The sequence below is a fragment of the Mytilus californianus genome, unplaced genomic scaffold, assembly GCF_021869535.1.
Source record: "Mytilus californianus isolate M0D057914Y unplaced genomic scaffold, xbMytCali1.0.p SCAF_6, whole genome shotgun sequence".
Classification (NCBI taxonomy): Eukaryota; Metazoa; Mollusca; class Bivalvia; order Mytilida; family Mytilidae; genus Mytilus; species Mytilus californianus.
Window position 1 is genome coordinate 109,220,547 of NW_026262712.1, and position 24,785 is coordinate 109,245,331.

Below are 24,785 nucleotides of genomic sequence, written 5' to 3' on the forward strand. Positions count from 1 at the left end.
TTTCCTGGATTAAGCTTTTATTTTTCCAAAAGGAAAGCGTACGTCGCTGTCTTTACCATATTTATACATTTCAATTAAGTCATTTTTAGCTATCGGTTCCCCTCTGTCCACAAAAACATCTTCTTTTAGTCGCTTTTTATGATGAGCATAAATTGCGCTAGTCATTATCATTAATGCAGTTACTAATCCTACTCCTATACCAATCATGAGTAGAGTTTGAGTAGGGTCTGTACAACAGCTTCGGTTGTATTGATTGCAGTTGTTTCTTGATTACTACGAGTAATGTCCGTATAATCTACAAATAAAAATATTCATTATAGCTTAAACAACTCTATTAAATCATTTCTGTATTAAAATCTTTTACTGAATGTCACATATGAACAGAATAACCAATTAAACTTGTCATGAACAAAATGACGATTGCGACTAGTGGAACCAGAACTGTTAACCCTTCTCATCCACCGGATTTCACCTTATGTTTTAATAGGTTCGTGTCAATGTTTGTATCATTTAAATCTTTCACACTAAATCATGCATATTTGTAGATTAATTATACGTTACAATAGTGTATATTTGGTAATGTTGTAGAGTTAGACATGCACCATTTTCATATCAGCGATTGTATGATGCCACAAGTGAATCCGAAACTACATGCATGTACATTTTGAAGCATTTTCGTTCGCCCTGTTTTTCCTGGGATTCGTTTTGCGTAATCTATTATTTATATGTATTGTTGTTCTGCCATCGGATTGAAATGAGATAAGACATTAATTTTACACTAGATATCTAATCATAATAATATTTTAATTCCTCACTTTAATTCGGCAGCAATTTCATCAATAAAAGGAATAAAAAAATTCAAAAGCATTGCTAGAAAATACAGTAGAAACTGAGATGACGATGCCATTTATTTTCTTTTTTTGTAACTAATGAGTCTTGATATCGGTTACATGATAGCAATGTAATCCGGGTGCGGGATTTTCTCACAGTGTTGAAGACCCATTGGTGGCCTTGGGCTGTTTTCTGCTCTTTGGTAGGGTTGTAACCTATTTGGCACATATCCCGTTTCCATTTTCTATCTATTTATTGTTAAAATCTTGTCGTTCACGTTTGGATTGAAATTAAAATCCTTATGAAGTAAAAGGTACTTGTATGAAAATTTAAGTTTGCAATTTTGAGTCTGACCATTTTCGCAGGTAGCAGAATTGAGGAATAGCAGTACCATTTCTTAAGAAAAATTTTGGATTTGACGTTTTAAAAGAAAGACTCATTGGCAAGAGAGAGAACAGAACCAGTGAAACGAATATTTGAGACAGTCAAACCCAAAATTGAAGTTGGCTACTCTCAAATGAATGAACTTGATAAATTACTCCGTCCGAAGTTGTTTCCTGGATTAACCTCCACCAGGATACTTAAACTTAATTCTTTGAAAGCCAATTATGTGTATATACCTGAATACATTGGACGCTTTATGACCAAAAGGAACCTTGAAATAATAACCGAGTTCATTTAAGGTTATTATTCCCTGAGAAAATTGGATTTCTACTTTCTTTTTTTACTAGAAATTAACATTTGGAATATCTCGAAAACGTCTATAACTTAATGCAACGTTGTTGCCATCGAATCCAACTGTCGCCCATAGAATTGTCGACAGACGTCATCAAATTAATAAAAATGGCGTACATGTCCCATTTCATCCGATTAATGAATGAAGTCATTTATGAAGACAATATTTTGGTAGAAACCAGCAAAAAAAAAAAAACAACAACCAAAACAACAATCGAAGTAAATGCTTAATTAGATGCATATATAAAATAACCAAACACATTGCATGTGATAAATCTGATAAAGATAAATACCTAAACATTTACAAATAGATTTCTTCTGGACGCGGAATCTTAGCTTTTGTCTATTGCAGAAATGTATGTTTAACGAGTAGTGGGTTTCCTTGTCCCTGAAGTTTTGTTTTGATGCTATATGTGATTATTATTGTTTTTTTTTAGTAAAACTTTCAGTAATTTTCACAAAGTGACTAATAAATATAACACCTGTAAGGAAGCTGCTAATTCTTCTGATGTTTTTACTAGTCGGGTAACTGTTGCTGAACTTAATGAAGCTTCAGTGGTTTCGACAGGTCTATGATACATCGTTGTGGTTTGCACAACTGACTCGGTTGTTTCGACTGCAGTTGTTTCTCGATAAAGAAGAGTACTGTCCGTATAATCTACAAATAAAAATATGTATTAAAGGTAAATATTCCGTATTTAAAACTTTTACTGACTGTGACTTATCAACATAATTTAACTAGTTATGAGCAAAACGACTGATGCAACTAGGGGAACCGGAACTGTTAACCATTCGTGTCCACCGGTTTTTACCTAAAATTTTTCTAGGTTCATGTCAATTTAAGTGTCATTTAAAGCTTTTGAAGCACTGATTACTGAGCTGACGATACGGTATAGTTATACCTATTCTAATGGAATACTCGCAATAAACTCGAAATAAAACATTTATAATGTCTTGAAAACGTCGACAGTTACAACGAAAAGTTGTTGCAAATGACCCCGACTGTCGTCCGAGGAATTTTCAGCAGACGTCATTTAATCAACAAGAATGTGTCCATAGTACACGGATGTCCCACTCGCACTATTATTTTCTATTTTTAGTGGACCGTGAAAATGGGGTCAAAACTCTTATTTGGCATTATAATTAGAAAAAATCATATCATAGGGAACATGTGAACTAAGTTTCAAGTTGATAGGACTTCAACTTCATCAAAAACTACCTTGACCAAAAACTTTAACCTGAAGCGGGACAGACGGACGGACGAACGAACCAACGAACTAACGAACGAACGCACAGACCTAAAAACATAATACCCCACTACTTTCGTAGGTGGGGCATAAAAATGGTGTGACATGTCACATTACATCCAAATCAATACTGAAGTCACTTATTTAGACAACTTTTGCCTAGACACCAGAAAAACAACCAATTACAGCAACCGAAGTAAATACGAAAATTGGTAAATATATAAATACAATAAAAACTTATCACTTTGCACTTCTCTGTTGATAAAAACAATGAACAAAATGTATGAAGATACGAAAATCTTGTTTTTACACAGCACGTGCGTTACTGCATAAAATGCCAAGTGGCGTTAATTTGTAACTGACAGTTACTGGGGTAAATTCAATAAATAAATAAACGTCATCAAGGACCGCCCATTTGGCGGAAAGCTTTCTGTATAACACTAAAGTCTTGTGCTCTTTTGATTGGTAAATAATGTTTGTAAAATATTTTTGATAGATGGATCAAAACTAGAGTTAAAAAACATGAATGCTGAATGTTTTTACTACAGGGTTCAAAAGTAATAGGGGTCAATATAGGAATTTAGTGCAAATCTTCAGTGTTTGTAAACAAGGCCATGAGGATGCCCCAAAAATGCCGTATGACTCTCTTTATTGTTGCAAAAGATGGAGCTACATTTGTACTTGAATGATATATGAAAGCTTCTGATTTATAAAGGTAATCCAGGTATAAATTTAATTCAAAACATAGGTTTACATTAAAGTCGATGAGAGATTTTTTACTGAATTTATCCCTATAGGTCCTCTCGTATTGAACATTTTTGTCTGGATATCTTATAGATTATGAAATAAAGTTTATGGTTTAAAGGCATACGAAACAGTTTTGATCCCACGGTGAATTTTTAATGAAAGTTTGCATACAAGCTATTTTTCACCCAATCAATACAAATATGCAATAAAAAATATTCTTCATGTACTACTTTTTGAGATAAATCGGGTCGAAATTTTGGACATTTACTGGAAATTTCGGTTTCTTTGACATATCTTTCCTTTGGAAAGATATACCTAATTTTTTTGTATTTCAAAAGAAAAACGCAAGCGTATTTTTATAAAAACATATGGAATATCTTCTCTAGATAAGTGTGCTTTGGATTTGTGTAACAATTCTTTGGAAATAATTCATTTTTATCACATTTTGATTATTTAGTAAAAAAACGGCATTTTTTTGCTGTATATTTAACTAATTTAAAAAAAATTTCATCGGTGATTTGTTGATAAAAATTGGCACAAATAATCTTCACACATAATAGAGCCAGCTGTCATTTTTAAAACGAGGGGTCCATGAACTCGTTTTCAAGTTAAATCAGTCTGAATGATAAAAATCAGTCGAAAATGCATCTTTTACCGATATGTCACAGTTTGACGTCGCGAAAAATAACATTTTACGTTAGCAACGTCATTACCTCCCCGTAACTGTATCGTATGCCCTTGATTCACTTTGTTTTTAAACAAACATAAAATATTTATGTGCTTAAATGCTTAAATCTTGAAGGCTCTGCTCTTTGCGGCTTGAATGTTCCTTTCGCCTTCCAAATTTCTAGCCATTTCGTCTGATAGATATTCACCGACAGGTTTCCACCCTTTCTCCGATTTTTCCGCTAAATGTAAAAGTTTCTTTCACTTCTTCAGGAACTTTTCCGACCTTTCAACAAAAGGGACGACATTGGACTATCTCTAACTATGAATGGAGTCTACGGCAACATTTATATGGTCTAAAATATCAGTGTTTAGCTCAAACTACATATGTTTCCTTGTATAGGAAAGTACTCTCCGTCTTCTTAACTTTACGGGCCAATTCGTTCTGTGTTGTGTCAGTCACATTCCTTTCATTCCCGAAAACTTTTTGCTGAAATAGGTTTTCGATAAATTAAGCAGAAATCCCGTTAGCAGGATTTTCAGCTTGAAGTTGTACAGGATTTAATAAGTTGTTTGGTTCAAAATCGGACAAGATAAAAATAAACTTTTAACAATAAAACGTGTGCTGGTTTAGTCACTACTCAATCCTCGATAACTTAACACTCGTGCAGTTTCCTAATATACTGCCCGCCAAACCGAATAACAACAATTGTAACACAACCGATTTAAACTCTCCCGTAATGAAATCATTGCGCAATCTTTCAAATTCATTCCGCATAACGCATATTAATACATTAATTGTAATTTTTTTGTTGAACGACTGTGAGAGTGGTGTTCAATAATAAAACTTACCATCTGAACAGTTGTACAGTTTGGGATCATCTACAGAAATATCACTCAAGTAACTTTTTAACTTCGTACCTTCAATTATAAACTGAAAATATAAAACAATATTAAGTCATTTGTGAAGATTGTAATGAAAAAACATGTATCTATAAAGATTTAATGCTACAGAACAAACGTCTTTTAAAAATGTTTCAAGAAATCTTAAAACATTTAACAGTAAATAAAAATTTTAAGAGGAGCGATCGATATTCCCAGCTTGAAATATATAAATAAACGTAATAAATGGTGTATGTTGCAGAAACTTCGATGACCGGGTGAATGTCTACAGCGACCTAAAATGGTAATAACCAAGTGTGTCATTAAAACAAAATACAATGTGAATGGTTTCTTTGTTGCATTTTGTACTTGGATTCACATGAAGGGCTTTAAAGAACTGTTTGCTAAGGGAGAAAAATGTATATAAATGCATTGAAAGATATTTTTAACCAAACTATACAAAACCATCTAAGGTCAACTTGATTGTTATGTTCTCTAAGTTAAAATTTAGAAGTTGAGAACTAAAATAAAAATGTATGTAATAAACCATGGCCATTGACAAAAAATTGGCTACACGGTGGTTTATGTAAACATATTTAACTTAACTGTAATTAATGAATGGCTATTTTTTATTTTGAATTTATTGAACCATAAAATTAATTTTTGACTCTTCACATTGAATAATCCACGAAGCGGATTATGTAAAATGTGAAGAGCCAAAAATTAATTTTATGGTTCAATAAATTCAAAATAAATTATTGTCATTCATTATAAATAAATTTCTATCAAAAATAAGGCTCAAAGAGCTTTTTATATTATTTATATTAACAATAACAACGTACACAAATGTTGGCGTATGAATACATAACGTCAGAGTGGGCGTGTCGCCATAAAAATTGACAACATTGAAAATAAAGGTAATACTTTTAACCAATCAGAAGATACTAAATACACCAAATTTATTTATTCAAATATATCACAAAATTGAAATTTCCATCTTTGATGATAGAAAAAATATAGAATCAAACCACTGAAATAAATTGTTTAATTCACAATTTTGTAAAGAACGGTACTTTAATGAGAACAAGGAACAGGGGAAATTTTATTTTTCAATTGTGAAAAAATCGAGATCGGTGGATAAGGTATATGAGTGTTTTTTTAATTTTATCTCAATTGTGAAACTTTTTTTATCGTATAACAAGTGAGCGTGACACAACAAATGTTTATCTTTGTGCTAATTTTAAATAAGGAAAATGAACGGATCCAATGTGGTGCCTGGTATGCACGAATAGCGAATAACATATATATTATTCTGCAACATACCATTTAGAAATCAATGTTCACATACTGTGGGTCTTTTTGAAGAAATATCTTTAAAAAAATGATTTTCAGGGAAATAATTGGACACGTTAAAGCTAAAAACTGTATTGACCAGACCCTCGTAGTGTCTTGAACAATAATTTCAAATAGTATTTTAATTTGTTGTCCTCGCAAAAACAAAAAGAAAGAATATCTTGCAAAGTTCTTTAAAATCATTTTAATGTATATTGATGATCTTCTGTCACCCAATAGCCCATATTTCTGTAAGTGCTTGCATCTCATGTTTCCAGTGAACTTCAGCGTAAGGATACTACTGAAAGTAGGTCTGCTTCTTATTTTGATTTTTTCCACGATATTGACAGAGATGCATGACTTTAAACCAGATTCTATGATACACATGATGACTTCACCTATCCAATCCGTCAACTGTCCATTTCTCAGCAGTTACATATCAATAGCTTCTGCCCATCGTAAGTCCAGGGGTGTGAAAATATCAAATTCCTCACTTGCCCAAGTACAAGTACTATACAAAAATATACTTGCCAAGTTTTTTTTACTTATCCTTACTGTCTGCTATTGCACAGTCATGGCTATTAAATGTATAAGTTTAAGCGTTTATGATAAAGGTAAATCCAGAAAGGCGCTTTGGATGCAAAACATTTTTTCAGAAATTACTTGTCTGGTCAAGTAGTACAAGCCAGATAATAGAGGCATAGTTTTTTCACATCCCTGAATGTTGTCTTCATATTCCAATCAATGCGTATCACTCTTACATGCTCACATTATACGGAATTCATTAACAGGGTGCTACTTACACAAAATTGCTCAAACAGAGGTATGAGCAAAAAGGAATGAAATCGACACTTCATGAGTTTTACAATCACCATCATGAATTGATTGACCGACACGAGCTGTCTGTGTCTCAACTCACTAGCGATATGATTTTGCGGTGTTAGATCTTCGATACCATAATATTTGTCAGATCTTTGAATTTATCGGCTGTGTCCTATTCCATATTGTGACATTGTGAATGAGTTTGAAATCGTATTACAGGTGATGCATACACAGCAGCAGGAAACTACCCTATCGATGCTTCCGGTTTCGCTCCTATTGCAGTCCATGTGATTACCTCAACATTTGTTTTCTACCTGCTTCATTTGTATCTTTGTAATGGATTTATAAGATTTGAACATCATTCGGTTAACTAATGTTGCCTTTAATTTACATATATACTAATAACATTATATTGAGGGGGAAAAAAGATAATTTTATTTAAATTTCTAATTTGGAAGTATGTTGCCTTTCAACTACATAGTTACCATGAAAGACGTTTTTCGTTCTCCGACTGGAAATTGTCCTTTTATCCATTCGTCCCCTTGATTCCCAAAAACCTCGAACTCTGCTTTTTGTGATAGTATATCCGTTTGTCCCATTTTTCCAATATATATTTTTAATCTTCCAACTTCTGTTAAGAAAATGAGTAAATATGATTTTCTTGCTTTCTTTTATGGATATCAGTAATACCATTGGTCAAGGTGAGGGAAAGGTAATTTCCTGATGTAAATTTCAAAATTTTGGCACAGAAGCTTATCTTTTGGGTCATTCGTATTAATAGTTCCTTCACTTTATTTTTTCATATAGTATTAAATAAAATTGAGAATGGAAATGGGGAATGTGTCAAAGAGACAACAACCCGACCATAGAACAGACAACAGCAGAAGGTCACCAACAGGTCTTCAATGCAGCGAGAAATTCCCGCACCCGGAGGCGTCCTTCAGCTGGCCCCTAAACAAATATATATATACTAGTTCAGTGATAATGAAGTATATTTATCTATTCAATATTATTCAAATACATGCTATAATCTGAAAAAGGATATTCTGTTATTTTTCTAAATATACGTTTTACATTTTGTGAATCGTTTTGAAATCAATAAATAAGGTTCTAATTCATTGCTGGTAAGAGTGCCACAGAAATTAGTCTTTTACACGAAAACACTGAAAAGTTTCATAGAGATTATCATGCAGACAACGCTGTGTATACAATATGCCCAGATGTAAATAGAATCCTAACCGACTCATTAATATTTCTCAGTTATTTGTTGTAACAGAAATTATGTTTTTGCAGAGTGGATTACATATGCATCAGCAATTCATATCTATTCTTATTTACAGTCTTTGTTGTTTTCAAATATTACCCATTTTCATGCAATTGATTAGAACTCGATCAATTTGAACAAAAAACTTTTTTTTTTTATAAATTTTTTGAAAATTTTGTACGAACATTTGCATTTTTAAAGCATGCTCATTCTCTCCCAAATTCGAATTGTCATAGAAAAGAGGCAGAAAATACTGTTTCAAGGGGACAAACTCTACATTGAAAAAAAATTCTGAGCAACAAGAACCCTACCAAAAACTGTGGTTGATAACAGGTGCTCCGGAAGGGGTATACCGATCCTGGTCATAAATGTGCATGTGTATGGAAACAACATCCTTCATAGATTTGATTTTCAATACTAAGTAGTTAAAATGCTGAAATATAATCTCTTTTTGTGAAACCATGGCAAAAATCTATATTTATTTGATACAAAACATTGCAAAAAGGAGGGCCAAAAGTCACAAAATTTTGGTCCAAAGTAGAATTTCAATCCATTTGAGTGATACCTTTTCTGAAACCATTGACATGTATCTATCAAGAGGTTGAATAAAAGTCGTATGCATTTCATCTGATTTTTTCATAAATTTGAACTAAAAAATTCAGGCGTAAATATTTGTTGGAAAACACTATAATAATTTCTGGACATATGGGCGGTGCGTATGTGAAAATACAGACTGTCAAACAGAAAAAAGGTCCATAAAACTTGGAAAAAAAACCATCTCAACGATCATATAATAGATATAAGAAGATGTGGTATTAGTGCCAATGAGACAACTCTCCATCCAAGTCAAAATTTATAAAAGTAAACCATTATAGGTCAAAGTACGGTCTTCAACACGGAGCCTTGGCTCACACCGAACAGCAAGCTATAAAGGGCCCCAAAAATTACTAGTGTAAAACCATTCAAACGGGAAAACCAACGTTCTAATCTATATAAAAACGAGAAACGAGAAACACTTATGAACCACATCAACAAACGACAACTACTGAACATCAGATTCCTGACTTAGGATAGGTGCAAACAATTGCAGCGGGTTTAAACGTTTTAATGGTACCAAACCTTCACCCTTTTTCTGAAACAATAGTGTAACATCACAACATAGAAAGACACACTATAAAATATCAAGTGAAATGGCTTAACTCAATCAAAGCACATATTAACACCAGTGAACATACACTGAACAAATAAATTTGATCTATGATACAATGTAAATACAAAATAAATAAACTAAGGGAAGAATAATAAAAGTAACATGTTATACCGCTGTGAAATGTTAAATAATATAAGAAAAACAATATGCTCGAACAAAAAAAATATAAACCCACTTTGAAGGCTATTATTCTTCAGCTATCTAAAAATCAATTTGATTGCACAATTACTTTCATATTTGAAAAATTTAACGGGGCCAAAATGCGAAACCAAACTCCTAACTGTGTATTGCTAGCTTACTCCTGGTGATTATAAATTCGGTGATTAGTCACATTCGGTGATGTTACAACCGAGGAATAGAGAAAGGGATCGTGGTTACGACAATTTAAACATATTTGTGGTCATCTGTGACACAGATATTCATAAGGAAGTATAGCAACTGTGACTTCTTACCAAAACCGCTATATGTAACAATATGAACATGTGGTATCAATAAAACCCATAACGTTATCAAGCGATAAAAGACTCTGTGATCAATTTGAAACCGTAAGCCTTCCATGAAATGGTAAATATAATTTGTTGACCAATGCATACGGTTGTATCCTACTGGTCCCAACATATGATACCAGATCTCAAAACACAGACCACCGGTTGTAGCTGGAAAATACGGAGACAATAATCTTGCTTTGTCGTTCATTTCTATAGGAGATGATGATTCCATAAACATATAATGTCCTGAAAAAAAACAAGAAATTGGATTCACAAATATGCCATACGAAGCAATTATCAATTCAGATAACACATTGCTTTATATTTTGAAATATGTATATTTTTCTTACTTAATTGCGACTAGCGCATAAGGAAAAAATTCTTTGACACATTTAGATCAACACATTCTGCCTTGCTGACTTGCAAATGGCAAGCAGCTATCCATATGCTAATGATCAATCATAATATTTAATCCAATGGCTTTTGAGATACTATTGATGATTAGTTATAATTGTTTTGGTTCAATCATTTTTTTTCTCCACCAATGGGCGGGCATTAGGGACATACTGTTGTTCATAAAAAAAATAATCTCTTGTGTTCAATAACTATACTATAGAATCATTATTCTGTAACACATTGCTTATTTTTTAGTTTAATTTTTTTCGAGCTTCATTTTCATCAAAAAAGAAAAGAAAACCCCTATAATTATATGTTCATTTTCCTACCGTTTCGACCTTTCCCCAAGGTATGGTCATATTTCGGACCTGTGCGTCGAGTAGGTGTGGTACCAGAATTCCATTTCCATTCAAAGTTTGCTAGTTTATCATGTTGCCAGCCACAAATATTTTCATCTTCAAAATCACAGTATTTTCCTGGTTCTACATCTGCATACAAAATATAGGCAAAGGACTATATAAGATAACTTAAAAAATAACACAGGAATGCTTTATTTCCCATGTGTCATACAAAAAATCGTAAACCATAGTATCAGTTCTGCAACTCATTTCTTTTTATTTTACTGATTTCTTGATATATTATTTAACTCAAATGTTTAGCTTATATAAATGGCTTTGCTATCTAGTGCTAATTTTAAACTTTTCAATTTTCACAGCTGATAATCTGCTGTCGAATGACCGATAGAGGCGCTTGCCACATGAGCTGCGCATTTTTATTGTCAAATAGTTGTATTTTATGTTTTAAATTATTTATTAAATTTTAATATAAGCTTGCTCGAAATCCATAATTCTGGTTGTTGTCTGTCTTTATCAAGTCGTATGTTTTATGTGCTTTATTTGTTTTGTTTTGTTCTTATATTCAATTAAAAGCTCACCAGCGTTTATTTTTTTTAAATGTGTTTTCCATGAAAAATAAATATAAAGTTTTTTCTGTCTAAATACTGAGGAATGTGAAACAGTAAAACTTTCGTCGACAACTGCTGTAAGGTGTAGGTAGTTTAATTCCTGTTCAAGTTGTTTACCTACTGTCAAGATAAGGAACATTATCTATTCTATCATTAGTTGAAGGAAGTTTTGTATGTTTCTGTCGCTAAAATTTAAAAGTTTTACTCCTTTTAAATGAAATACACGATTTTCTAGTTTTGTTTTGAAAGAAAATCTTTTAATGCAAATAAATTCGTTATGAGAACCATAATCAAAATTTTGTACTCCAGACGCCCGTTTTGCCTACAAAAGACTTATCAGTGATGCTCGAATCACTTTGGTGAGCACTAAAACATACGTACATTTACATGAAGGAATTTGGGCACTCCAAGTAGCTCCATCACACGTGATCATTTTCTCGCCTGTCAATATGAGTGGTGGAGCACATTTGAATTCTAGTACAGCGCCATTTTTTTCTTCAGTGATTGTAACATTTCCTGTAGATTGAATTTCATCACAACCTTTTCCTGAAAAAAGTAGTTTCCTGGTTTTTTAACTTGTCAATTTTATGATATTTTGTCTGCTTTTAGAGATGATTATTTGTAAAAAAAATGTTCTTTCATTCATTTGTTTCCTCCTCCTTACACAGAGTTTTGGCTATAACAATTAATTTTTTAGACTATTTTTCAAACATCTTGCCTATGACAGAATTCGTTGGCTAGACATAGCGGGTGTATATATTATGTAGTTAACGGATTTGTCAAACAGTTGGTTAGAACTGCTAATATAAAGTTTTTTTAGTTTGAATAAATGATTTTAATACAGAATTTAATTAGCTATTATGATTTCAACTTCCCAATGGTGAATTTTCCATTTCTATGTAGCAATATTGCAGCAGCGCCTGCATACGGCGTATATATATTCAAGTTGATACGATATTACAGGGCTTGTATTTCCTATCATTACTTCCTTGATAGAGGGTTGCTGCTCACAAGGAAGTTATCAAACCAAGAGTTTCAAAAGGCGAATTTAAAATCATCCCTTCGTAAATTTTATGGACGCCATTACGAGTTGGTTGATCGTTATGGAATATTTGTTTCACAGATGACGACGGATGTTTCAATTGCCGTAACTCTAATTCCGTCCCCTTTTCCCCGAATGAGACCTAACGAATCAGCGGGTTTGTACTTACATGAGCAACACGACGGGTGCAAAATGTGGAGCAGGATCTGCTTACCCTTCCGGAGCACCTGAGATCACCCCCAGTTTTTGGTGGGGTTCATGTTGCTAAGACTTTAGTTTTCTTTTTTATGTTTTGTGTACTATTCTTTGTCTTTATTATCGTTTTTTATTTTTAGTCATGGCGTTGTCAGTTTATTTCGACTTACGAGTTTGAATGTCCCTTCGGTATATCTCGCCTCTCTTTTAATTTTTAATGTAAAATTTATCAAACAATATTTTCTTTCCCCATATTTGTTGTGATAAACTGAGCTTAGTACGTGTTAAAGTCACTTGAAACAGTCAAATATCTGAAAGTACACTGTACACAAACATATAAGTAAATATTAATATCAAATTATTTTTACAACATGACTAAAGTGATAGAATTTGCATTGAACCGCATGAAAATTGGACAGAAAAAAACATCTTTATTATCAAACAATAGTGTTTCGAATGAAAAAATTTAGCAAGAATTTATTTTCCAAATCTGTTTATTTCAAGGGCTATTTTCTTCTAAATCATCATAGAAAGGGAAAAACTGTAAACAGTTAAACTATCAGCAAAATCCGATATAGAATAAACGTCAATCGACAGTTCCCATTAATTGAAATGTTGTCCTGTTGGCAGTTGCCATTTATTTTTTAATTTTGCGCTTTTGGCTATTAACCTTAAAACAATAATAAACAGAGAGGAACTGCAAACAGAAAACATTATCAGGAAGACAAAAGTTACAAGGAAAGCTAATGTTAGAAATCGTAAACTGACTCCTTATATGGGTTAATACCCATAAATGACTTTACGACCATTTTTTCCTGATATTCTCCTAGCTGATATTTTTTCTAATTCCGGTAACAATTTTACTTAAACGGTGACAGATGGATGCAAGTGCTGTTACTTCTTTTTTTTTATTTCTATTTTGCATACTACAGTATTTTGACAGGTGAGCCACCTTTGAGCCTCTAGTGTATTTTCCCTGAAATGTTATCCTTCCTTTTTAGATCGACACGGTATTGTGTATGATATTACTCAAAACACTTAAATTCAATTAAAGATATGTTGGCAATTCCGTCTTTAAGAGCCAGTCTGCCAGAAAACCATGCAAAATCGAAAATATTGTCCAAATGGCATGTCGGAACTTTTGAAATATTTTTATATTTTTGAAATCTTATATATAAAAAAAAATTGAAAATATATCTTAGACTTTGTTGCATCGTGTCTATTTTTAGAAACAGCCTCATTTGCATAAATGCCTAAAAATCACTTAAATGCTAGTGTATAGTTTCAACTCAATAAATTCTGATTTTTAACAGTGTTACTGGTAATTTCAACTTATGTTTGCTAAAAAGATCTGGATAGACAAAAATAAACCATGTCAGGAAAGATTTGTCTCGAATGATTATTCGTTGTGGTATGTTAAAGAAGGGCCCTGTAGACCACAATGAATTTTGAAGGAAGTTTGAGTCCATCAATCTAAAGTGGCATTTATTTATTCATGAAATAAGCATCAGTGAATATACCAAAAGATATTGTCAAAAATATCTAAAATCTAATTTGGCAAATTATTGCAGGATATTGAAATTTGCATCTAACTTTCCTATATTTTGATAAATTTCTGAATTATTTAAAACTTATTAAAACCCATTAACCCTAACCAATGAATTAACTTTAGATCTGAATTAAATAGAATTACTGCATGATACAGTTTACATACATAATGTCATTATTTTTATGTATTATTGCCAAAAAATCTCTGAAATAGTGAAAAACCAGTCACAGGTTTTCTATGAGTTATTTCCCCTTGTTTACACTCTCCGTTGTGAAAACATAATGTTACCATAAGTTGTCTGTCACGGAGAAGTAGAACAAGAGATGAGACTACTCATATTTACTGGTATCTCTTGTGGAAAATAACCAAGTTATAACAATGACACACCCGCAATACCTATTTCACAGTTAAATAAGAACACACATATACATTTGATTAGACTGGAGTATCTGGAAAGAAGTCAAAGTGAACCAAGAAAGTTTACCCTATTTTCATATGGCACTGGATTTTAAATATTGATGCTATATCGCTTCAGTTAAACATATTCCGACAACAACGAGACTATTTTTGGCATTTATTGGAGAGGAAGCTTAAGTAAACTGAAATGTTGCTACCTAGAACATATAGCTTCCAGCAATGCAACAGAAAACAGAGAGTCTACAAGGCCTACTAGTTGGAAACAAGGGAGAGGTCATCAACATAGGAACAGATAAGAAAAAACTCTCTATCCATACACATACACATAATAGATTCATGAGGACCATTTGATTTTTTGGTTGGAGAAAAGGGGGGATGGGGTTGAGCTTGGAAGATTTTTGGATCAAATATCAATTTTCAATGTTTTTTGGGTAAATTATTTATTTTTGCTCTAGGCTGATTTAAATTAAATATTTTCATGTAAGGGAAAATGATCTAAAATCTGTGGCAAAGAAATTACTTATTTCTCTTGTAAACCTTCTGCAACAAATAATTTATTTTCAACAAAAAAATGTCTTAAAATTAGTTTCCAAGGTCTAGACTTAACACATATAATAAGAACTTTGAATATAGTGGTGAAAGCCTAAATATTGTTAAAAATTTTCAATACCTTGGTATCATATTTTCATGTACGGGTAATTTCAATGATGCCAAATTAAAGCACATCTTGTACAGCATGCAAGAAAAGTCATGTTTATAGTCTTAAGAAAGGCTAGAAAGTTGAATTTACGAATTGATATGCAATTAGGGCTTTTTGATACGATGGTTGTACCTATTTTGTTATATGGTGCAGAAGTATGCGGTTTTGAAAATTTTAATATTATAGAAAACTTGCATGTGGAATTTTGTAAAACAATTTTGAAGGTTAAAAAAGTACTGCTCATTGTATGATTTATGGAGAATACCATTACATATTCTTATTAAAGCTAGAATGGTTGGTTTTCAGCAACGTATCATGTGTGGCAAAAGAGAAAAAAATTCATATACAATGTATTCTATATTGTATCAGCTTAGTAAAAGGGGTTTCTACCACTTTAAATGGTTGTTAGAAATTAAAAGAGATACTTTATATAAATGTGGATTTAATTTGATGTGGGATAATCAAATAATTGCTAAATCTGATAATATAATATTAGTAAGAATGTAAAGAAATGTTTGAGGGTGCTGAACTGGAGTAATAATGTGATGAATTCTGCAAAATGTCTTAATAATAGAATATACAAATCTGATTTTTGTTTTGAGAAATATTTATTAGTATTACCATCTGATCTAAGAATGTATTTATGTTAATTCCATTGCCTAGAAATAGATTGCCCATTGAAACTGACAGATTTTTAAATATTGATAGAACTGAAAGACATTGTAATCTCTGTAATGCTAATGAACTTGGTGATGAGTTAAATTACTTATTCAAATGTACCTTTTTCAACAATGTAAGAGCTAAATTTTTACCTTTAAATATGTGTAATAACCCAAATGTTTTAAAATTTAAAGAACTGGTGAATACACCAGATTTATTTACAATTACTGGAATAGCAAAATTTTGAAGTGTTATTAAAACCTTTTAATACATGTGCTTAATCATGTTACTATAATTTGTACTTTCTGTCACATATTAGTATTCATTATGTATACTATCATTGCACCATTGTTTACCATGTTGTTCTAATGTAAATATGTTCCAACTTTTATTGTTTGTTAAAATGTTGTATTAACATACCCCATGTGGGGGCTTTTGTGAAATAAAATGTCGTATGTCTTATGTCTTATGTCTTTATCAATGAAAATATGCATCGTCTTGGTGGACCAAATTCTTGATTTTTAAGTTTGGTTATTTTCAGGTCCAGGTCAGTACTGTGACATTGGCTTGATAAAATTTACTAGCACACGTTCATGAATTTGATATGGGTTATCAAATATCTGTATACTTTTATGAATAATCATATAAAATTATAACAAATTGCCATTGGAAGCATGAATACCTTCTCGAAAGCAGTTACATGTCAAACTGTACTTTAGTATAGAATCGTCAAACAAAAATTACGAATCCTGAGCAGATATATGTTTTGTGTTTCCTAACCCCACCCCCCTTAATATAATCGTCCCAGTATATATACATAAAAAAAACATCTAATAATTCAACCGGTTTTTCAACAAAAATAGGGTGCGAATGGACCCAGGGGGCGAACGTGTTGGATGCGAACGTGTATTGGGAGCGAACGGACCCGATACCAAAAACTACAACGAGAGAAGGTACTCTGGTACTTAGGAAGGGTAAGCTTGTCGTGCTACACTAGTAATTACCCTTGTATTGTTCTAAAAAAAGCAGTGTCAGTAAAATTTCTAGTCTGTTTGAGACAATAATGTCAAGCGTCATTTTTGAGAAAAAAAATTTGTATTGAGCTAGAACACTATTCTTTTAGCATTTTGTCAATATTTACCTACGTTATGCTCAATCAGTTCCATATGTTATGAAAATATGGTTACGTGTTTTTTTGTAGGTACAAATACCATTTTTTAATCAGAAACTAGGATCTGTTAATTACACTTATCACAAAGACAAATTAGATGGAGGATATAATGAAACAGCAGAAACTGAATATTTTCCAAGAGCAAATGTAATAGCCGACACTGATGATAATTCAGATGATGATCCATTCTTTGCTTGTCCAGAGCAAAATTGCTTAAATGTTTAAACAAACACCTCACGTCTTAGAATATCATATATGCATATATAAGCGTATATATATATATGCCAACATAGAAAATTGTTATTACAAAGCGAAACTTCTCTGGGCTAAGACATGTGTTGCTGATTTTCATGACCACGGTTTTGCTACAATTAGCTTTTGAATTTATATTGCAGAAAGATGATCTTTTACGGTTTCTATAAGCCATTGAAACGTTTTAGTAAAATTGAAAAGGAAATGGTATGGTAGTATGGTTAAGGAATTATTACATGATATATACGTAGAATGCAGTGCTACAGAAAAAAGACCAATTTTTTATCAAACCTTTGATAATTTGAAACTATTTAAGAACGATGATGGAACAAAGAAATTTAACTCTGATGAGTGGTTACCACATCTCAAGTTTGGAGTGTATTTGCAAAATTTGTCAAACTTGAATCTAGATATCAAGCAAAGTCGTCATTAGTTAGAATTGAGAATTTGAATGTAGTTGAGGACGAAGATTTGCAAAACACCTTGGCAGAATATTAAATGATGACATACCGGTATATGCTGTGTCTGCAGACTTGGCAACATATATCATTATACAGATATAATAGACATTTCAACTTTACATTCATTCTTGTTGCAAAACCAGTACAGTGTAACTACAAAAAATGCCACCGTCATTGTATTAGTGTTTTACTTTCCAGTATTAATTGCCTTAATACGTGTATTTTGAATTAATATAAAATGAAAATGATTAAAACATGTAATTTTATGTACATGAAATCCGACAGTTAAAGTCTAAATGAAGTTAAACAGTGCTAAGGGTCATTTTGAACTTGCAGTGAGGTGTGAGCTTTTTGTACATGTTGAAGGCATCACTGTGACTTTAAGATGAAGAACAGCAACAAAAGCTCTGCTAATTTGCTAGGATTTTATCAAGTAAATATAAAGATTTTTTGTCATGAATCTATACAACATATCCCTCCTTTTTAATTTTGATATAGTAATTGGTGATTTGATAAATTTTCTCCACATGTCTTATTCCATTGGAAAGATTCATATGAGTATCCACAATAGTGAACCAACCAACCATATCCCCTCAGCGTTTCTTCTTTTAACAAATTATTTAAAACCAGAAGGGCTAGCTTGACACGTAATTATTGGCTGTCCTGAATCCATTCGATCCTTTTGTAAAAAAGGACTTATTATACCCTTGCTAGTGATAGCTGGGGTATATATAATATTCATAATGTCGGTCTGTCTGTCTGTCTGTCCATCTTTTTGTTTGTAATATATCTACAATCCTTAAGTCCGCTTAAAGTACAGAATGTATTTAAACCAAACTAATGATGTGTCTTGTGGGGGTTGTGAAATTGTGCAACATGTGTTTTTTTTTTTTATTATTGACGGATTATGGGGCTGTGAAACTTTGGACCAAAAAGGAGAAAATCAGTAGTGGTGTAGTGTAACTACCTGTGGTCCGCAACTCCTCCGCAACCACTAAAGGGTTTAATGTGGAAGTTGTATGAGATACTCATTTGATATTTTAGGTGTGCATCATATGTTTATTTTCTACAAGGTGGGGCCCCAGAGGGGAATTATTGATGGGTCCAAATAAGAAAAATTTCATTGATATGGGATAACACCTGCTAAACCACTATTCCTTCTAAACTAATAATTTTATATTGATAACTATAATCATTTGTTGAAATTGATTTTTTTTATATTTTGTAGATATATGATTAGGGTTTAAGAAAAAACAAATGGCATTAATATATTTTTGCCACTTTAGAAAATATAGACTTTTAAAAATTAGAAAATTTCACCATTTTAGCAGTTTCGTAAAACTTCTGATATTTAGACCAGCATGAGCAAATATAGGAAAAAAATTTAACCTCAGGCGTTAATATAAATTGACAGTTAGAATACAGTTTTACAAAATATTATTACCAATAAAACAGTTTCATGTTGATAAACACTGGTATTTGTCAGCTTAAGTCTGCTGAAATTGGCAAATTTTCAGCTTTATTTTCACCATAAATGGCTATATATAGATGGTGCTCCATGAAGAGAGTACCATTGAATATATTTAAAAATAATTTGATCAGAGAGTAGTTGCCATGAAGGTATCATGTATGCAAAATTTGAGGTCAATATGATAACATTGCATTTGGAGCCTAATGCATGGTTTTCTGGCAGACTGGCTCAATGGTTTTCTGGCAGACTGGCTCTTGATATGAATTTGTACATGGGACAAATGTTCGCTTTTATTATATATTATATTTTTTTCAGACAGTGCATATGACAAGTATACCATTCATAACATTTTCTAGGATGTAAATGATATTCAGACTTTAATATGATACATAACAAAATAATTTAAAGTGTGTCTGGATTGCATTGCTGATGAACATTGTTGAATCATAGATCTAATCTCATCATTTACATTGGTTTACTAGTGTTTACAGCGTTTGTAACCACACGAGCGTCGCTCTCAAGAGGCCGTACTGGGTGTAAACATTTCAATTTTATAAGCAGATTCCTCGGAATAGTTTGGCTGCTTGAAAGATTTCAAAGGGGGTTTGGGAAAGATCTTGGATAGTTTGGGATATATAAACCATACTCACGTATACAAATAGGTGGTGGAAAACTCCATTTGTCGCCTGAACATATGATCATTTTTTTTCCAAATAACGTGTATTTACGATAGCATCTGAACTTTGCGATTCTGCCTCTTGCTCGTAGTCTTACTCGACCATGTGCCGGATTATCTAAGGTTGAACAATTTACGCCCAAAACTGAAAGCAAAAATATGATTGGTCAAATGTAAAGAAATAACGTCCAATAGGATGGACCATAGTATACCATCACATTTGTGACAAAACATTTATACCTTTTTTAATAATCTGTCTTAAATGATTTCTTATTGTTTCGTCATTTGGAGAACTACGTGTTTATGATACTAGTAGTCAGTTATATTTATTACCGTCTATTCTTATATATTATAATGTCTGGATAATAGTCAACCATCTTTGTTACGAGGGTATTGGATCGTTATATGAATCAATACTGTACACAGTAAAAAATTATATAATCGCCTAAAAAGTATACAACACCATCAACATTAAAAAGGAAAACGTACATAAAAGTATCAATAAATATTCCGGATAACAGCTATCCTTCATCAGTACGATGTAAAATGAATCTCATCAATATATGCTGATTTTCCGAAAAACAATTTTGAACGTAATACATTTGTTTGTTTACAATTTTACCCTTTACTTTTGTTGGTATATAATGTTTTCTTTCCGTGTACCTTATTTTGGGTTATTGTAACACGTGACATACACACTGAAATCGGTATAACCATTTGAAAATACCATTGTAAAATTGTATATGAAATAGAAATTATAAGTGAGTTGATTTCCAAAATAATGTTTCTATATCGTTTAATATTTGTCAGGGAAATTCAGAACAAGAATGCAAAAGGCCCTTTACACGCTGATAAATTTTTTTATCATATATATCAGAATTAAAATTGAATATGCCAGACTCGCGTTTCGTCTACAAAAGAATCATCAGTGACGATCGAATATAAATAGAAATAAAAGGCCACATACAGTACGAAGTTGAAGAGCAATGATACTACACTTTTATTTCTATCATTGGAAAGTCGTTTTAAATTATCTATATTTTCTTAATGACCGAATAAATTGTAAATAAGAATGAATATTGAATTAATCCCGATATATATATACACAACAGCATGAGTGGTTGTTTCTTCAAATAAATTGTTCAAAGTATTATATTGACACTAAATATAGTACGTAATAGGTAACATGAACTAATACTACAATATTCTTGGCGAATAAGGATAATTAAAAGTGTATTATGATATTTCAGTACTTTTTACTTTGCCTCTTTAGAAGTTATATAATGCTATTATATTAAGTCAAAGTTTTGCAACTAGGACAAAAAAACTTGCATTATAATAAACTGCATATTGACTAGGTTGAAAATCATAAAGATATAAATAATAAAAAAATTAGGACATAAACTGTTGCATTGTTGACGTGTCAAACTAATTCAACATGGTCAAACTATTCAAATCAGAAATAGTAACAGTTTTTAACACCAACACCTAAATATCTTGACAAGAATACGTTATATTAAAGATTAATAGATTAATTGATTGGTGTTTAATGCCACTTTCAGCACTATTGTGCTATTTTGTGACGGACAGTTCTTATTTGTGGAGGTTATATTGAAGAAATATCAGTCGGATTAAGTTGTGAAAAATCTAACTGGTACAATAAGAAAGACTACCAACCGTTCCAACAATTCAAAAATCGTAAACGTAATGGAGAATTTAGTAGATTATAACCCGCTTAATTTTTTTTATTGTGTAGGTCTGCACGGTTCCTTTTCGTAATATTGTATCCTGTTTCAGTACTTATGCGTCCTTGGTTTTCATAGCGTTCCTGATGAAGGCTAATACAGGAAAGAGCTTCGGACGTACAATATTTTAATAGTGTCATTTTTTCCGGGCACTGGGTATATACCAGGCATGGGGCGAATTACATTGCAATGTAATGCATTATATTACAATCACCTTGACAAAACCATGCATTAAATTACAATTACTATTAGATGCATTTATCAAAGTAATGCATTAAATTACAATTACTTTTGCAAAGTAATGCATTGAATTACACATTACAGTTGTAAATTTTATTATCAAGTGAATAGAAAATTCAAACATCTAGAAAAACAACATTAAGTCACAAATACATCTCTGTGTTTTCTCTAAAAAGAAATTACAGAGATGAAGTTTAATACTTATTTTAACTTAATGTTAACTTTACTTTTATAAACATTCATTTGTTTTTTTTTAATTTCAATCAAAATATTTACTGAGAATTTCTTTCCTAATTATATAATAAACATAGAGCTTAATTTATGACTAAGTGTCAAAATGGCGAAAAGATTGATTGTAAAACAAACTAACTAGTGTTTTATGACAATGTTCAATTATCTATTATTTAATCATCACAAGGTATTCATTGATCTGTTGACAACAATGGAACACTTTTACAGTAATGCTTTTCAAATATTAATCTTTTTATGCAGGAAAATGTATGAAATAAAATGAAATAAAAAAAGGAAGTCAATCTGATATACAGTGTTGTGTTATCCATTTAGAATTATAATTTGGTCATTCTAGTATTTATACCACTTTATTTTTTTTTAAATATATGTGTAAAATATATCAGACATAATAATACAATATCTTAATCATTGAAAGTCTTACCTTAAGATGAGTTACAAAATTTGATGTTATCCTTAGACTGCCAGATATAACAGAAAAGCAGTGTTTGCATTTTGCCTTGAAATTTGTATTCTTATCATCAATATTTCCAGGAAAGTAAAAATGATCTAGAGAATTCGACATTACTCTTCAATATAATAAAATCCACTGCAAAATGATAACTTTTCACTAAAGTAGATTAACCTTTTTTTTTGCAAGTTCTACATGGAGCAAGGCTATATACCGCTGCTTGTGGACTATTAGTCCTCGAAGATATCATCAGATTGGTAGTCCGTGGTTCGGAAATGACGTGATTTACAAATACTGTTTTTCATTTTCCGTTTTTAAAAAAGAAAGAATTGAGAAATTAAGGATCTAACTCCCTCAGGTAAGTTGATCATAAATTGATTTAGCTTTTATTTTAGGTTCCTTTTTCGTCATATAGCTTTTCACGTGTTTTGGTATTTATACATTCTTGGCTTTCAAATATTTTCTTTTGAGGTTACTCCAGACCAGGAAAGTATTTCGGATGCATACAATATATAAAGTGCAATATCATTTTTTAACCTAGCTTCATGTAGTTGAATAATTAGTAATGATTGAAAGGCACTTCGTGGTTTTATAACAAGCAGTTTCCTTCTGTTTTAGGAGTTATTCATTTTACACCTCAACCAGTTAATTTAGAATATTAAAAAAATATAAAACAAAATGACTTAGTTAACATTTGTTCTAGAAATTATGCTAAATCATGAGTGTTTTTGACTTCTGTTTATTAACGTTTTATTTAGCTTTAGTCATGAAAGCAAGGAAATAATTATTTTATCTGTGATTATCATAAATGTGTAAAACTTGTTCATATCCTCTTCGTAGCTATTTATTTATATAGTTACTTTTAACGATTTTTTGCACACTTTCATTTACGTACGCTGGGTTTTTGTTCGATAGAAATAAGTTTTTGACGTCTCAAATGACCTGACTATGTATTTAACTTTCATATAATTTTAGGATTCCAAAAGAATGAATATTAAATGATTTTAAAATAAAGAAGGGTTGAATGCAAAATTATAACATGCCATCTTGAAAAAGATCTCTGCTAAGTATAACACAAATAATACAAAATATCAACCCTCTTTTCAATGATGCAATCATGTTACTTACCTTGCCTAATTTCCAATACTACTATTGATAAAATAATTAGCAAAAGTACAGTCCTCATCTTTTCAAATGAATTATGCAAACGTTCTTTCAAATAATGTCTTCAAAAGCCCTTTCGTACCGCCACATTCAAAAGACATATTTAAGTACTTGAAGGCAGGATGTTGGTTTCCATTGGCTTACTGTACTTTCGGTATAGCATATTACGCATATAATTTCCTTTTTACTGCACCCAATTATTGTACGACCATATCTTTTACTATTCTAGGGCATACTACAGGAACAGGAGGACGGGCAATTATTTCCAAAGAAGTCAATTTTTCCTATTACGTCTTCTGATTTAAAAACGATATATGAACAGTATTAAGAAAATAGACTTTAAACTATGAATTACTTTTTTTCGAATGATGAATTTTAGTTTTCGCCAAAAAAAATGCAGGTTAATGTGGTAAAATGAAGAAAGACAATCTTTGTTTGTAAATTAATAGTAAATCACCTTAATATATTGACTCTTAAAATTAAAACTTTGAAAAGATTTTCGATTAATTATAACATAGGGTATGTTGCACTATGACATATTTTGGTGATTCCTGTTATCCATTTTTTTAAATTGTTTTTTAAGTACTACAGCCCTTGATCCGTAAACATTTAAAAAAAAAAACACGTTAACTGTACAATGCAATGAAGTATATTATGAAAATAACCAAATCTGAACTTTTGGTGTCACCGATCAGTCCAAACCGTGACATATAACCATTTGGGTAATGCAATTTATAAATTGCTTCACTTAACATGTA

At 31.6% G+C, this 24,785-nt stretch overlaps 1 protein-coding gene across 1 annotated transcript; it reads right to left on the reverse strand.

The window, feature by feature from the left end:
- On the reverse strand, positions 1–24,121 carry LOC127704280 (MAM and LDL-receptor class A domain-containing protein 1-like). The gene is made up of 9 exons (XM_052208287.1): positions 23,992–24,121; positions 20,153–20,323; positions 11,966–12,130; positions 10,950–11,108; positions 10,330–10,470; positions 7,748–7,893; positions 5,079–5,160; positions 2,049–2,224; positions 1–295 (listed from the first exon to the last, which is right to left on the reverse strand). The coding sequence occupies exons 1-9, from the start codon at positions 24,047–24,049 to the stop codon at positions 158–160; spliced, it is 1,236 nt and encodes a 411-aa protein (XP_052064247.1). The 5' UTR covers positions 24,050–24,121; the 3' UTR covers positions 1–157.
- Positions 24,122–24,785: the final 664 nt, after the last annotated feature.

Coding starts and splice junctions, on each gene's coding strand:
- LOC127704280 (XM_052208287.1), bottom strand. CDS start 24,049: ATGAGGACTGTACTTTTGCTAATTATTTTATCAATAGTAGTATTGGAA. Junction 12,131..20,152: donor TCCACCACCTATTTGTATAC/GTGAGTATGGTT, acceptor TACTTTTTTCAG/GAAAAGGTTGTGATGAAATT. Junction 11,109..11,965: donor CCAAATTCCTTCATGTAAAT/GTACGTATGTTT, acceptor TTTTGTATGCAG/ATGTAGAACCAGGAAAATAC.